The sequence below is a fragment of the Leptonotus elevatus genome, chromosome 11 (genome assembly GCF_054856555.1).
Source record: "Leptonotus elevatus isolate MCC_2025b chromosome 11, RoL_Lele_1.0, whole genome shotgun sequence".
Lineage (NCBI taxonomy): Eukaryota > Metazoa > Chordata > Actinopteri > Syngnathiformes > Syngnathidae > Leptonotus > Leptonotus elevatus.
This window is the reverse complement of record NC_141249.1, coordinates 7,569,231-7,582,954: the sequence shown is the minus strand read 5'-3', so window position 1 is coordinate 7,582,954 and position 13,724 is coordinate 7,569,231. Positions and strand designations below refer to the sequence as shown.

Sequence of the window (13,724 nt, the reverse complement as noted above, 5' to 3'; positions counted from 1 at the left end):
TGCTCTGGTCATACCTACTCTATTTTTTTCTTCAGCCAAAATGGAAGATTGATACTCAATATGAGAAAAATACAAATTAACATCAAAATGTTATTGATTCATTTTACAATGTATGGCCAGTTAACATAGAAAAAGACAAATTAACATCAAAGTTGTATTGATTCATTTTACAATGTATGGCCAGTTAACACAAAAAAAGACAAATTAACATCAAAGTTTTATTGATTCATTTTACAATGTATGGCCAGTTAACATAGAAAAAGACAAATTAACATCAAAGTTTTATTGATTCATTTTACAATGTATGGCCAGTTAACATAGCAGCTAACACAGCTAGCATGTACCCATGTGGTCAGCAAAGCAGTGCTTGGATGTGATTGGGTACTTCTGAGCACAGACACATCACAATTAGAAGAAGGTGTGTACACTTGTTCAACCACATTTTTTTTACCCTTCAAAAATATTTTTCAAACAGGTTATAGGTCACATTAATTGTGTAAAATGTGATGAAATAATTTATTGGTTTATTTCTTTTTTGTAACCAAAAAAATATGAAATTTGAACAGGGGTGTGTAGACTTGAGTCCATTTTTTGGCTACTCTATCCACCTCTGCCCTTATGGTATCTTACGGCAACACTTCTGATGTCACATGCTGTCTTTTTTACTACTTGTCATTTACAGCCACTTTAAAGTCACAGTCATCTCATGTTTCATGTTGGTCATCAAGTTGCCATGATTCTCACCAGAAATAAAACAGGTGGCGCACCAATGAGAGCGATAGCAGTGGACAGCTTCCGCTTGTTGCCTCTGCTGTAGCTTCCAGCCTCTTGCTTGCCAAACCGGGTCAGTCCCATTTTCTTCACTCCCCACTCGGCCACCTAAAGGACAATTATTAAATTGCCAGCTTTGTAAATCTGAAAGAAGCAAAGCAACATGATTTAATACATTGAATTCTTTAAGAGAATTGACAAATGACAAAATAAAAATATTCACTTTGGTCAGGTCAGTCATGGCGAGGATGTCATAATTAGCTTTGCCACTTTTGACCCGCTCTCTTTCGCTAGCCACGTCCTCGGGGCCAAGAGGAAATGACTATGGCCTACACACACAAAACCACAACTATTTGATAGCATCTTTACAATTAAGACACATGAGTAGGAATTGAACACAATTTTTGCATTCAAGTCAGTCAATACAGCAGAGAAAAATGTCTCTCCCAACTGAGCATACCTGACACATGGCAGGCAAAGACAGGAACACTCCTGCGACCAATGAAGAACTTGAACTGCAGCAATAAGGTGAAAATAAAGAAAATAACACCCTGTACTGCCATAGCAAAGAAGTTCTTTCCAACAAAGTCCCACTCGAAAGGGTCCAAGGTCATCTTCGTGCCTGATGAATAAAAACAGTAAATCAGGCAAGTTCTGGGACTACTTTATTTGCACCAGCCACAGCTAAAGATAACATTCATGTAATGTACACAAATGTAATACAGATGCACAGTTTCTGCATTTGGAGTATTTCATTTGGCTGACAGATTTTGTTATGCATGGGCTATGTTACCCCCCCTCCAACTTTTCTTTTATTAAATAGTTCCTGTCCGGGTCCATTTCCCCATCTTGTTTGGGGTCGCTCACATTTTAAAATGTTAAAAAATCGCTACCAGCAACTCCTCTGTTAAATGCTTATTTATAGATACAACCAGAAGCATGGAAATAATTTAATTTATGACAACAACCTTGTGTCTTCTGCGGTAGGTAATGTGCTTCCAAAGCAGGAGGCCAAGCTGCTGGAAAATATCCATCACTGTTAAAAACAAAACAAAAAACACAGAACACAGCATGTATTATCTCGACAGTGAAATCTTCCACACACCCATTACATCGAATCGTTCTACTTCAAAATATATTAATGGAATTCTCATTCGTTGGCGTTACCCAACAATATTTTAACAAATCAAATTTCAACCAATTAAATTGCATTTATTCAGTCGGAAAGGAAGTCCCACATCGCAAGATCGCTTGACTTGAACACCATTGAAAAATGTATTGTTGCATTGTCAAGAGGAAGCACAGAATTAACACAGAAATGTAGAATATCTGAAGACTAATATCATAGGGCTACAATCACAGGAACCAAAGGCTGACCACCTCATGCCACGCCACCTTGACACTGTAGTATGAGGGCATATGAGTTTAATACGCATTTCCGTCTGTGTTAAGATGTTTTTCTTCTTTGTTTTTGGTCACATGAAATATTTTGATTTTTGCCTCAATTATTAAATTTGAAACAAATAAAAATAATGAAATACTTCATTTGGGTGTGGTGAACTAATAACATACAAATCGTACTTTTGAAACAAATTATTGAAATCAATTGATATACACATAGGCCTACATACGCTACATATTTATATACGTACAGCCAAACACGCACATTCACATAAATCCATATTTACCGTAGGCCTATTTATTCTTCGTGACTGGCCAGTGTGGTCTGCTCAGGACTGGCAATCCTCCTTTATTTAAAAAAACAAAACAAAAGGAAAAAACAGTCCATTTACCATTTATCCCCAAATCCTCCTGATGCCAGGAGACGTAATTGCTTTGTTGTGCGAGTTTTCGAAGTCCATTTACCATTTATCCCCAGATTCTCCTTAAGGCAGGAAACGTAATTACGTTCTTGCACGTGTTTTCGAAGAGCTGTTGCGTGTGCTTTTAAAATGAAGAAAAATGCTTAGCAGGAAAGGGTTTCTACGAAAGCTGTTATATGGCAGCCTCCTTTTGTACGTATTTAAATGTCGTTACGTCAGTTTTTGTATGTGTGTTGTTACCACAAATGGCAGCATTATGTGAGCAATTAAAATGACGTATATAGATAATTAAAACAACATTTTAACGCCGGACAGCCACAGATATGTTAATTAGACAAATTACCATGAGATGAGATTACAGAAAAAGTCATACCATTTTAAAGCCCATTTGTCCGGGAGTTTGAATACTCCACTTCGGAGCTACAATACAAAAATCTTATATGCTGCCTTCAGAAGGCTCTAAAGTGACCAAAACTTTTTTTCTGTATTATTATTTTTAAACAACCTCTTAATTTCCTTCTAATATATATATATATATATATATATATATATATATATATATACGCTATATATACTAATTTCAACAGTTTCTAAATTTAGCAAAACATGGCAGATTTTGTGATGTACAAGTGATACCAAGATAAATACAAAACTATTTGCTATATATATATATATATATATATATATATATATATAACTATTTGCTAACGTGTAATCTGTACAATGAATTTAAATATATATATATATATATATAGCAAATAGTTTTGTATTTATCTTGGTATCACTTGTACATCACAAAATCTGCCATGTTTTGCTAAATTTAGAAACTGTTGAAATTAGTTTGTAAAGCTTTAGCAGCTTTGGCTACATGAAAACGCAGATGAAAACAACTTCTCTTATGTTAACATTTGACTCAATGTATTTCATTCTACCAGCTTGTTTGCTAAATGTACTTTTTATGTTTAAAGCGTTAAGTACAGTTAAAACCAAATGAATAATACAAATACATAATTATGATTAAATGTAACAAACACGTGTTGCTTTATTTTTGCAAATAAAATTATGAAACTAAATGAAAATATTCTTAATCATGTTATCCCGAGATGGACAGTTAATTTGAGTAATAGGCCAGTGCATATGCATCATTACATAAAGACATCATGCAATGGCAACGTCATTTAGCAACAAATAAACCCACCTTCAACATCACCTGAAAAATAATTGCCCCCACGGAGTAAAACCACTTTCTCCTCAGCATTAAGAGGAGTCAGGTGAGGTGGCCCTGGCATCTGACTGGGATGCCTCCCTGGTGAAATGCCACCAGCAGGAGGACCTGGGGTTAAATGCTGGACAGACTTTTAATAGCCGGCCTGAGAACACCTCTGAATTTCCCCGGACAAGCTGGATGAAGTAGCCAGCTAAAGGGACCTCTTACTCATCTCATACCTCAAGCTGTACAGAATTAAGAATTAAGAAAAGGAATGAGAGAAGAATATTCCAGCTGGGCATGTGAAGATGAATTGGATTATAAATTGGAACGCTTCCATTCAGATTGTGGCATTTTCTTACAAATTATTCACCTTCTTTGAGTGAGTGGAACACTTGGTTGGTCGAGACAGGTGATGAACGGCCGGCAATGGCGTGACATTATCCCTTTGGAAAGGATGCTCTTATTTTCATAAAGTACCCCCCCCCCCCCTTAAGTCTACCACAACCCTACCCCGTTGCAAACCGGCACTTTCTCCACCTCCACCTCCACCTCAGCACTTCCACATGCTTTTTGAGGTGTAAAAAAAAAGCTGTATCCTAGAAAAAGGCAAAGGGTAAGTAGGTGGGGACCTAGGAGAGATTGGGTGGAAGTGGAAGGGTCAAGAAACCCGGAACTCCCCCAGTCATAAAAGTTTTATTGGAGGTTATAAATTATTCACAAACAATAGAAACAGCGTTCTGGACTAAAGCAGACCCCAAACCCCCACTCTCTCAGGGGCACCAATGCAAGCTCAAAACACAACGTCTGTATCGCTAAATTAATCTCTCTGACTATCACAATCAAAATTCTGCATTATTATGCTCTCATTATGTTGTGCAGGTGATTCTAAAGTTGTGGTCAGCACATGTATACCACTACTGGTGTGTAACCTTGTCATACATACAATAAATAACTACAGCGGCAATAATCGACAGATCTGTTTACTGAATATCCAAAATGGCAATTTACTTAAAAAATATAGATACATCTATGTCAAATGGCAGTCGTCCTTAAATATGCATCATTTGCTGTCAAGAGCGTCTGATAGCTATTATATGAATGACACCAGAGTGCTCTCTTGTGATGTGATTACTGGGAGTATAACGGCACTTACTTTTTCTGAGTACTTTCAGGTCAGGCACACAGAAAACACACAAACTGGAAGACCAAAAACATCCATTAGATGCAAAATATGCTTATCAATGATCATCATGTAAATCCATTAAGTGTAAAACACTGCACCTACAGTACACATGATTTCATCTCACCTACTTACAACCTTGTTTCATACATGAGAAATATAAATTACCGTAAGTATTATAAATCCAACTCAAATATATATATATAAAAAAAAAAGAAAATAAACTCTTGTACTTAGTTGTGTTCGAGGTGGCGATGCTGTACTCGCAAATGTGCCAGATTGGCAAATGTTAGTGGATCTTATAACACTGTTTAGTTGCATGAGTCAAAGAAAAACTGGCTGCTCCTGTCCAGTTAAGAGCCGATACGTTGAGGCTGGCATGGTCTTCAAATGAATCTGTGGGAGGGAGGGAACAAACAAAATAAAAACACTTGACAGACTGCAACCCAAAGAGTGCTCACCATCTAATTGTGAAAGTTTGACTGTAGGGATGCACTGAAAATTCAACCGCCAAAAATTGCCCAGAGCCAAAATTTCCCTACCGGGTAAACCAAGGGTTGTCTCTATTGGCCGTGAAAGCATGCGCATCGCTCCGAAGCATGGGCAAAGATGGCACTTTTTAAAAATTCTATTTACCTAATTAAGGTATGAAATTATCATTTCTTTTGGCCGTTGGATTTGTTTTCCTCATCTTCAGTTTCGGCTAAGAATTTTCATTTCGGTGCATCCCTACTTGACCACTTACCTCTCCTACTGCATTAGTAAGGGTCTGAATGATTTTGTCATGTGTTGTGGCAACCACACTCTGTCCATTAATTTCAATGATGCGGTGTCCAACTCGGATGCCTCCTCTTTCTGCTATACCACCTCGCATTAAACTACAGATCTGAGGGGGAAAAATGGATGCATTTGACGTTAAAGGCTGATTTGGGAAAAATATTCACATTCTGTACTTGAGCAGAAGTACAATTGAGTAAAAATCAACTTTGGTAAAAGTACTCATTCAAATACATACCCAAGTAAAGCTGTTCATGTTTGCCAATTTACTTTGTATTAAATTTCATTCATTTAGGAATGTCCAAACTGTAAAAAATCTTTGTAGCTGATCAGTATTTTAATCCCAACCAAGCAGAAAGAATGCAATAAAACATGAAAATGACTTACAATGCCGTCTTCCACACTGAAACCCAGCTGATACTTAGGATCTGGCCTCCTGATAATCGCCATGGTGACAGGAGGGCAGTGGACAATGCTGAGTTTAACATACTTCTGGCTCTTCAGGTCCTGTGATACAAACACAGTTTGAATAGCCGAGTGCTCAGTGTAATGGTCAATGTTATAATCAAATCTGTAAACCATCATAACACATACAATATAATAATATAGACAATTATATTAATTAAAGTGGATTCTTGACCAAGAATGATTATTTCATCACACATCACCTTTGTAAGTGCCTTATACGTAGTTTACTGTTTGCATTTCAATACACACTTTCTGTAAGATTTAAACAGCCAACTGATTTTCTTCATGGCAGAATAGTATTTATCTATGCCTTACCTGGATTATATTTTGGCAGGTGGTGATGGGCAGACCCACCATGCTCGTGCTATTGACAGACATGATGCGATCACCGATACTGAGCTCGCCACAGCGCTCAGCAGGACCTCCGTGAAGGAGATTGGCCACCATCACTGTGGGCACGATCGAGCCCCAGCCTGATTCTACCACTGCCAAGCCCAAAATTTCCCCGGGTGCCTTGTTGATAGCAACCTGAGCCACAGAAAGAAAGAAAAGCCTAATCCTTTAATTTACAATCAACATTCTGTTAATTCAACGCCAATTAAAACTGAGCATTATTATCTTTGTAAAGGCAGAATTTCTGATGCAGCTCTTATATTGGATCTCATTAAACGGTGCAGTATACCATTAATGCAGGGTTAAGTTTTATAGTGCAACAGTACTTTAAGGAGTATACTTACACACATAAATCATTGAAGATAAGGGACAAAAAAAAAGTGAGTCAAAACAAAAAGCAGTTTGGCCTAGTTGACACAAATACCCGTGCTGTGCATACCTCTCTGATGTTCTGGGAATCAGAGAAGTGGGCCAGGTCTCCATTGTAGAGCTCCTGACTTTCCAAGTAGTCACTATACTCGCCAGGTTGCAGATCGCTGGCCTTGATGCCACTGGCTTGAAGGAACTGCTGGTAGGCCACTCCAAATGCCTGGCCAATAGCCTGAGCTATGATTTGGGCCTGGATGGAGACACAAAGATATATATATGAGAGAGAGAGAGAGAGAGAGAGAGAGAGAGAGAGAGAGAGAGAGAGAGAGAGAGAGAGAGAGAGAGAGAGAGAGAGAGAGAGAGAGAGAGAGAGAGAGAGAGAGAGAACATTTGGTACGTTTTTTTATCTAATGAAGTCTTAACAGTAAAAATCAAATAAAGTCCAATTTGATCAAGACAGATCACAAGCCACAAGGTGGTTTGAAATCAGATATAGATCAAGACTTAAACAACATTGACCTTGATCAAAACAAAACACTACCAGCCTTACCTCCAGTTGTTGCTACAGCTGCAACTTGACTTAAAAGTTCGACAACTTACACGCTTTTCCAAATTCCCAGCCAACTGATGTTGCTTATGAATGAGCTTCAGGTACTCCGCCACTAGATGGCACCAGCAAACCTCACAACAGCCAATAATTCAGTCTGGCAATGGAGTACTCGAGTAGGCGGCTACTCAAGTAGAATTTTCACATATCTCATCTTTCCTTAATTTTTTTACAGTTCTCACATATTTTAAATTCACTTAATTATTCATAATTCTATAAACTTTTACTGCACTACATTCCCTATAAAAAAACTCTGTTACATTTCCCCAAACTATCCTTGTTGCTGCAAAATAAAAACTGGAAAAAGAAAGAAAGAAGTGAATTGGCCTGATGCCTGAACTGCAGTGCACGATGCAGAAGAAGCCTTGCCTTGGCTGTGTAATTTTGTGTCAACAGGGTAACTTTACCTTGTAACAAGTAACGTAACCAACATACAAACAGTTTTCAAAGCATCCTTGCACGTGATAGATGTAATAAATAAAAGAAAAAACGTGAATAGTGCGCAAGGTTTAAATATTTCCAAGTAAAGAACAAACTTACATCCACAGAGCAGAATACATGGCAGATCATTGAGCACTTCTGAGTTTTGGAGGAAGAGGAGGACGAAGATGAGGCCATTTCCTGCTCTTTACGCTTCCTGCGTGCCATCAGCACCACGATATCGCCAATATCTGCGATGTAAGAAATCATCTGCAAGGAGTGATCCATCATGGCCTCCTGGGTGGACACAGGACACATGAAAGGTTCGTTTTGTTGAAAATCAGACAGAAAAGTCTGTGTTTCCCTTGAAACTGGTTGGAAATCTATAATTGATTATAATAAGTAATTTGTTCTCTGGATTGTCAGACAGAAACCTTCTACGTCCAAATTTGGTCCATTTCATGTTTTTTTTTTTGTTACAAAACAATCGTGTTGGTCAGTCACTATATGGGCTGTTATTTTTACAAATCACTCAAAAACTCTTCACTCTATTGGACACTTGAACTCTACCTCATTATGCAGGAGCCTCGCAGCATTATTGTATGTCTGCTCAAAATGGAAAGTCACAACAATTGGGAAACGGACTGTTTTTTTAATACAACAATAAGTGAAAATAGTTAGGTTAGATACTTCGGAGTAGGTGTGTTTTCTTCAAGATAGTAATAGTAAGTTTGCATATCGATTAATTTCCTGTTCGACAGCCTATTCACCTCATTGTTTTTCTTGTATCTTTTTTGTTTTATTTCCCCCCTTTTAGTCATATTATTAACATCCGAAAGAAAGGCTGACGGGTTGAAGTCATGACTTATTGATCCCCGTCCCCAGAATTCTTTTAGACGCATCAATCATCAAGCACAATTTAACTCCTCCGTTTTTTCCACTCTTTCAGTTCTTTTTCCGCTAAGCATGTCTCAACAGTAGTGAAAATCACGAGCGAATGAAAGATGCGTCCTTCCTCGCCAGATACATTTGCCACATTTGAAGTGAAAAATGTGCTCCTTCTCATATTTCAACGGTGTTGGCTGAAAACAAAAGTTAAGTCTGGAGAACTAAGTGATTAAAAAAAAAAAGCTAATTTAAATAGCAATCAAACATGACTTTGGGGAGGCGTTGCGCCGATGTTGTGAAGGATAATAGGATAGGAATAATATAAGGTGTAAAACCAAATTTAAAAATGCAGCGTTGGGTAACTCAAGAAATACACTTTTTATTAATTCTGAAAACTTGCAGTTTTGGAGATGTGACAATTCCCTCAGACAGTATCTGCATGAATAGCAGATTGTCTATCGATCTGTTTAGCTCCAAAACATTAAGATATTTAAATATTGGCAAGTAAAGTCCCAACCATTTTGTTGACATGTTGCCAAAAAAAATAAAAAATACCACCTGTGTATCAGCAGAGAGAACTTTGATCCTCTGAGTGGAGATGAACAGATCCACCTCAGTCATTGGTTGTGTTTCCCCTTCTGGAGCCTGAAATAAATTAGAGCTCATGCCATATTCAAAAGTACAGCATGCGTACACAGTGGATTTTACCTTAATGCGGTCCACCGCCTCCTGAGCCTGTGCCATACGGGCATTAGTAGATGGGTTCTTCTCAGACTTGAGCTGTGTAGAGCCCAGGTACTTGGCACCAAATATGACTCCATCTAAGAGGTCTTCGGGGTCGCATGGCCCAGGCACTGGAAGGTAAGGCACAAAACATGGACTAGTGAACCCATTTTTGATGCAATTGATAAAATAGTCTTAATACTTCTTCATTGCTTCAGTTACTTGTGACATGACCTGCGAAAACAATTATTAATTACAATTGTTTGTTCACGCCATTTGTTTTATATAAAAATATCAATGCAGACAAAGTACATTTACTAAGAGCCTAAAAGGACACACATATATATATATATATATATATATTATACGTTTTAGAATGACCTGTTCCCTAATTTTGCACTTCAAGGAAAGGCACAAAATAAGCATTGTACAGCCTTTTACTTTTCAAAATCATAAAGCATGACTTACCATCTTTGTATGAAGGATGGTCATCAACATCCTGAAAAAAACAACAGAACCAGATTGCAATCATAAACTTTTAAACTATTAATTAGGAACAGAATTCTGTTTTGGCCCGGTCGAAGCCAATTCTGAAATATATGTTACCCAAACAAAATTACAAGATAACGTGTATTAGAACAATAGAATGCTTAGGCTGCACCTATCAACGCATGATGATTATAATAAATTTCATTAAAAACACTCATCCATACAACCTCAGATAAGCAACAACACATTACGTTATTGTCAGATACACCACATTTTAAATTTAAACTACAATAACATTTGATGAAGAATGTGGTCTTCAAATAAAAAATGCTAACAAACAAATTACTTAAACGTGTAAATGAACTTGGCAGTTATAATTTAACCAACCTGCTCACTCTCTACAGAAACGTCCTCCTCTCGAGCCTCTTCCCTCAATTTCACCCATACTGGCTCAGGACAGTCACTATCAGGCAGCAAGTTGACAGCGTCGTCTTCCCTGTATGGCTGCTGTTGACTATTCCCATACAGCCGCCAGTAACTCTGGGTGTCTTCCTGGTTGTAGGAAACAGACACAACAGCATCCATTTCCCCTGTGATGGGGAGGCAGCTGGGATAGGGCGTCGCGCCGATGTCTGTGCACTGCAGCAGTCCCAACACATCACTCTGGTGGCTTTCAGAAAATAACAACCCAGTGGTTTCGGTGCTGTCCTCCGGTAATGTTGATAATGAAGAAGATGCCGCAAGGTCACAGGGCTCTGAGTGTGGATACTCAGTAAAGTAAGGCGGTGTTCTGTGGTGAGTATGAGCATCTTCCCCCATCATCTGAAGTTGGCTGAGCAATGTTTGGATACGGGTGTGGTCTTCATCACCTTGTGTTCGATTCGCTTTCTCATCCACCACATTTGAATCATCATGTGTTGTCTGCTCGAGGTTATCAACATCTTCTTCCACTTCCACTTCATTGTCCTTTTTTGACTCTGTGTTGTTTGCCACAAGCTCCTCCTGGTTCACATCAGGTGGCGCCATAGTGCAGTTGACATGGAGGTCATCTGAACTAGCTTTTTCCAGATTGCCAGGAGAAAGGAAGCTGCTGTCATCCAGTTCTTCTGTTGAGCCAGCTTCAGTGGAAGAGTCGGACTTCCAGTCTAAAGGAGGAGGCTCGATCATGTTACATGAGTCCAACTCCCCCACCCGTGAATCGAGTTCAACAAAACCAGGTCCTCTATCAATAGAGGTCAGGGTCTGGTTGTCTGAGAGTGCAGGAGGTGATACATCAAGAATGCTGTGGTCTGCGTCCATTTTTCAACTGAACCTGTTGGAAGTCAAAATGTGCCAAACTGTTATTCATAAACTTGGACATGAGATGAGTGTCCAATTACACTGGAATGCAGATCAGCAATACATACCATGCTTTTAATGCTAGTTCTGCAAAAACACACACACACATGGCCCTTGGCCATTGAGATAAGCAGCACAAAGTACAATGACAACAAGTACGAGAAGGACTCGCATGATCTACAGAACGTGTGTCTATAAATTAAACTTCAAAACCACAACCCTAGTTTGTCAGTACATGTGTGTTTACGTGTCTAATACAAATGCCATTCTTAGCTGTCACACTGAATACATTTATGACTGGCGTTAACGGTGAATATCAAATAAAAACGATCAGAAGTTGAACTGAACCGTGAGCTAACTCATTTGAGCATGGATGAACCCGAGAGCTAGCAGGCAACTTGTGGGGCCACGAACATGAACGCAACGAAACAACTATTTGAACAGAATGTAGTCGTGGAGTAAGGAAAGAACATCTGACCTGATATTTCGAGTCTATCTGACTTTCTTTGTATTCAGACGAAGATATCTTTTGGTGCGAATACATGTAAATTTGTTGGGGTCTTGCCCAGAAGTGAATTTTATTCGTCATACTAACAGCAACGAAACCATGAAACGTGGTATTTTCTCAAAAATCGAAGAATTCGGTTGCTATAAACTCAAACGTTTTCTCTTCTTCATGTTCTTCTGAAGATACACTCCGACTTTATTATTTACTCGCTGACGCTGTTTTCTCGTAATTGTGGTGCATTCAAGTTTTATTGTTGTTCTAGGAACTCACTTAACCACCGGGAAGCTTCGCAATCTGAATGAGTGGCATTTTTTTGCGTATATGCATTAACTTTAATTAGGTAGGATATATTAATCAATATACATTTAAATCACGTCCCGTTGTCAGTAATACCATTAGTGTTGTTGATCGTATCCAAGACGGGGTAGTATTGACTCTGAATTTTACGGTATTACCTGAATGCATCAATAGCGCAATAACTTGACGTCACCCGCGTTGCACAGACCTGCTCAATAGAAAAATAACATATCTATCTATTCTAAAATGTGCATGGCTGTATTTTGTACTCTCACAATTGCTGCAACTGTAACAATGCGTTTTACAGAAACACATGACATAAAACATTAACAATAATACAATCATAACAATTCCTACATACACATATAAGTAGCAATCCTGCAGAATCTCTTTTGCAGGAATAAAAGTTTTTGAAGGTGAGAAGGGTACTGTTTTCCCCATATATTACAATATACAATATATGGAGAGGGTATATTATACTATAATAAAACATTTTAAGACGGTGCTGATTAACTATACTTTGCAATTTACAAATAGCACCAATAGATTTGTATTTTTTTACTACTAATTAGGTGAATATGGCTTTTCCAACTTAAACACTGGTCAATCACGAATCCAAGAAAGTTTGTTGAAGAAACTGCAAAGTTAAGTTTTGACTATTTTTTATTTTATTTAAATATAATACAATTAAATGTATTCAAATCGAGGGATCATTTGTTCAAAATAAAAATTTCGAAATATTATGTATAGGTCAACATTCCGTCAGTTTAGTTAGCTGCACCCCGACTGACTGAGGTTTGAAGGGTTTGTCATTTTCGATGTTCCATAAAGTGTTGTAAAATAAATAAACGTGACGTCATAAGACGGTGACAGTATAAACCACGATTTTTTTTTTACTTTGATTATTATTATTATTATTATTATTATTAATGTTGTTGTTGTTTTAAAGACTACGCTTTTCTGCGTGGGCGGAGTCAAACATTTAGGTCCCCACGTTATAAGCCATATTCACACACATAAATTCGCGATTTTCACATGTGTTTATCAGATCCACAAACATATTCGTCATTTTCACGTGTTTTTCAAATCCACAAACATTTTCTTGATTTTCACATGTCTTTCAGATCCACATATATATCCGCGATTTTAAACGGGAGACTGCTTGTTCCTCTTTGGCCGCTGCACTAATCTGTATATATTACTGGATAGCCAATAGGCCAAGACTTTTGAAGCCTCGAGCCGCCGTATGGGGTATATGCCACGGAGGAGGCGGGACTTCCGACTTCCTAGTTTTCACACATCAACTTTCTTTCCGTTTCATGTTTGCGACGTGTGGGCCGCGGCCCACTTCTTGCTCTTCCACCTTTGTGCCCCTCGGTTGCGTGTTCCTGTCGACGCAACACGCCCTGGCTAGTCAGGTGCGCCGGGTGAGCCAACAGGAGACAACCATCACTGAACTTCAG

At 38.3% G+C, this 13,724-nt stretch overlaps 1 protein-coding gene across 2 annotated transcripts; it reads right to left on the bottom strand.

Moving 5' to 3' along the window:
• Nucleotides 1–204: 204 nt before the first annotated feature.
• Nucleotides 205–12,181, bottom strand: LOC147165680 (amyloid-beta A4 precursor protein-binding family A member 3). 2 transcript variants are annotated; one of them, XR_015096534.1, is made up of 16 exons: nucleotides 11,935–12,181; nucleotides 10,506–11,430; nucleotides 10,098–10,128; nucleotides 9,615–9,760; nucleotides 9,465–9,551; nucleotides 8,139–8,315; nucleotides 7,062–7,241; nucleotides 6,545–6,757; nucleotides 6,149–6,268; nucleotides 5,730–5,870; nucleotides 4,958–5,380; nucleotides 2,460–2,519; nucleotides 1,740–1,807; nucleotides 1,232–1,393; nucleotides 995–1,100; nucleotides 205–915 (listed from the first exon to the last, which is right to left on the bottom strand). XR_015096534.1 is itself a non-coding variant. In XM_086089902.1 (11 exons), the coding sequence occupies exons 2-11, from the start codon at nucleotides 11,415–11,417 to the stop codon at nucleotides 5,309–5,311; spliced, it is 2,079 nt and encodes a 692-aa protein (XP_085946028.1). In that variant the 5' UTR covers nucleotides 11,418–11,430; nucleotides 11,935–12,181; the 3' UTR covers nucleotides 4,484–5,308. The 2 variants fall into 2 exon arrangements, 1 of the variants encoding a protein (XP_085946028.1); XM_086089902.1 differs by lacking the exons at nucleotides 205–915; nucleotides 995–1,100; nucleotides 1,232–1,393; nucleotides 1,740–1,807; nucleotides 2,460–2,519 and having other exon boundaries at nucleotides 4,484–5,380.
• Nucleotides 12,182–13,724: the final 1,543 nt, after the last annotated feature.

Excerpts from the sequence above, each read along its gene's own strand:
- LOC147165680 (XM_086089902.1), bottom strand. The coding sequence starts at position 11,417 with ATGGACGCAGACCACAGCATTCTTGATGTATCACCTCCTGCACTCTCA. Across the intron at positions 10,129-10,505 it reads TTTCTGTAGAGAGTGAGCAG|GATGTTGATGACCATCCTTC; the intron begins GTTGGTTAAATT and ends TGTTTTTTTCAG. Across the intron at positions 6,758-7,061 it reads ATTCCCAGAACATCAGAGAG|GTTGCTATCAACAAGGCACC; the intron begins GTATGCACAGCA and ends TCTGTGGCTCAG.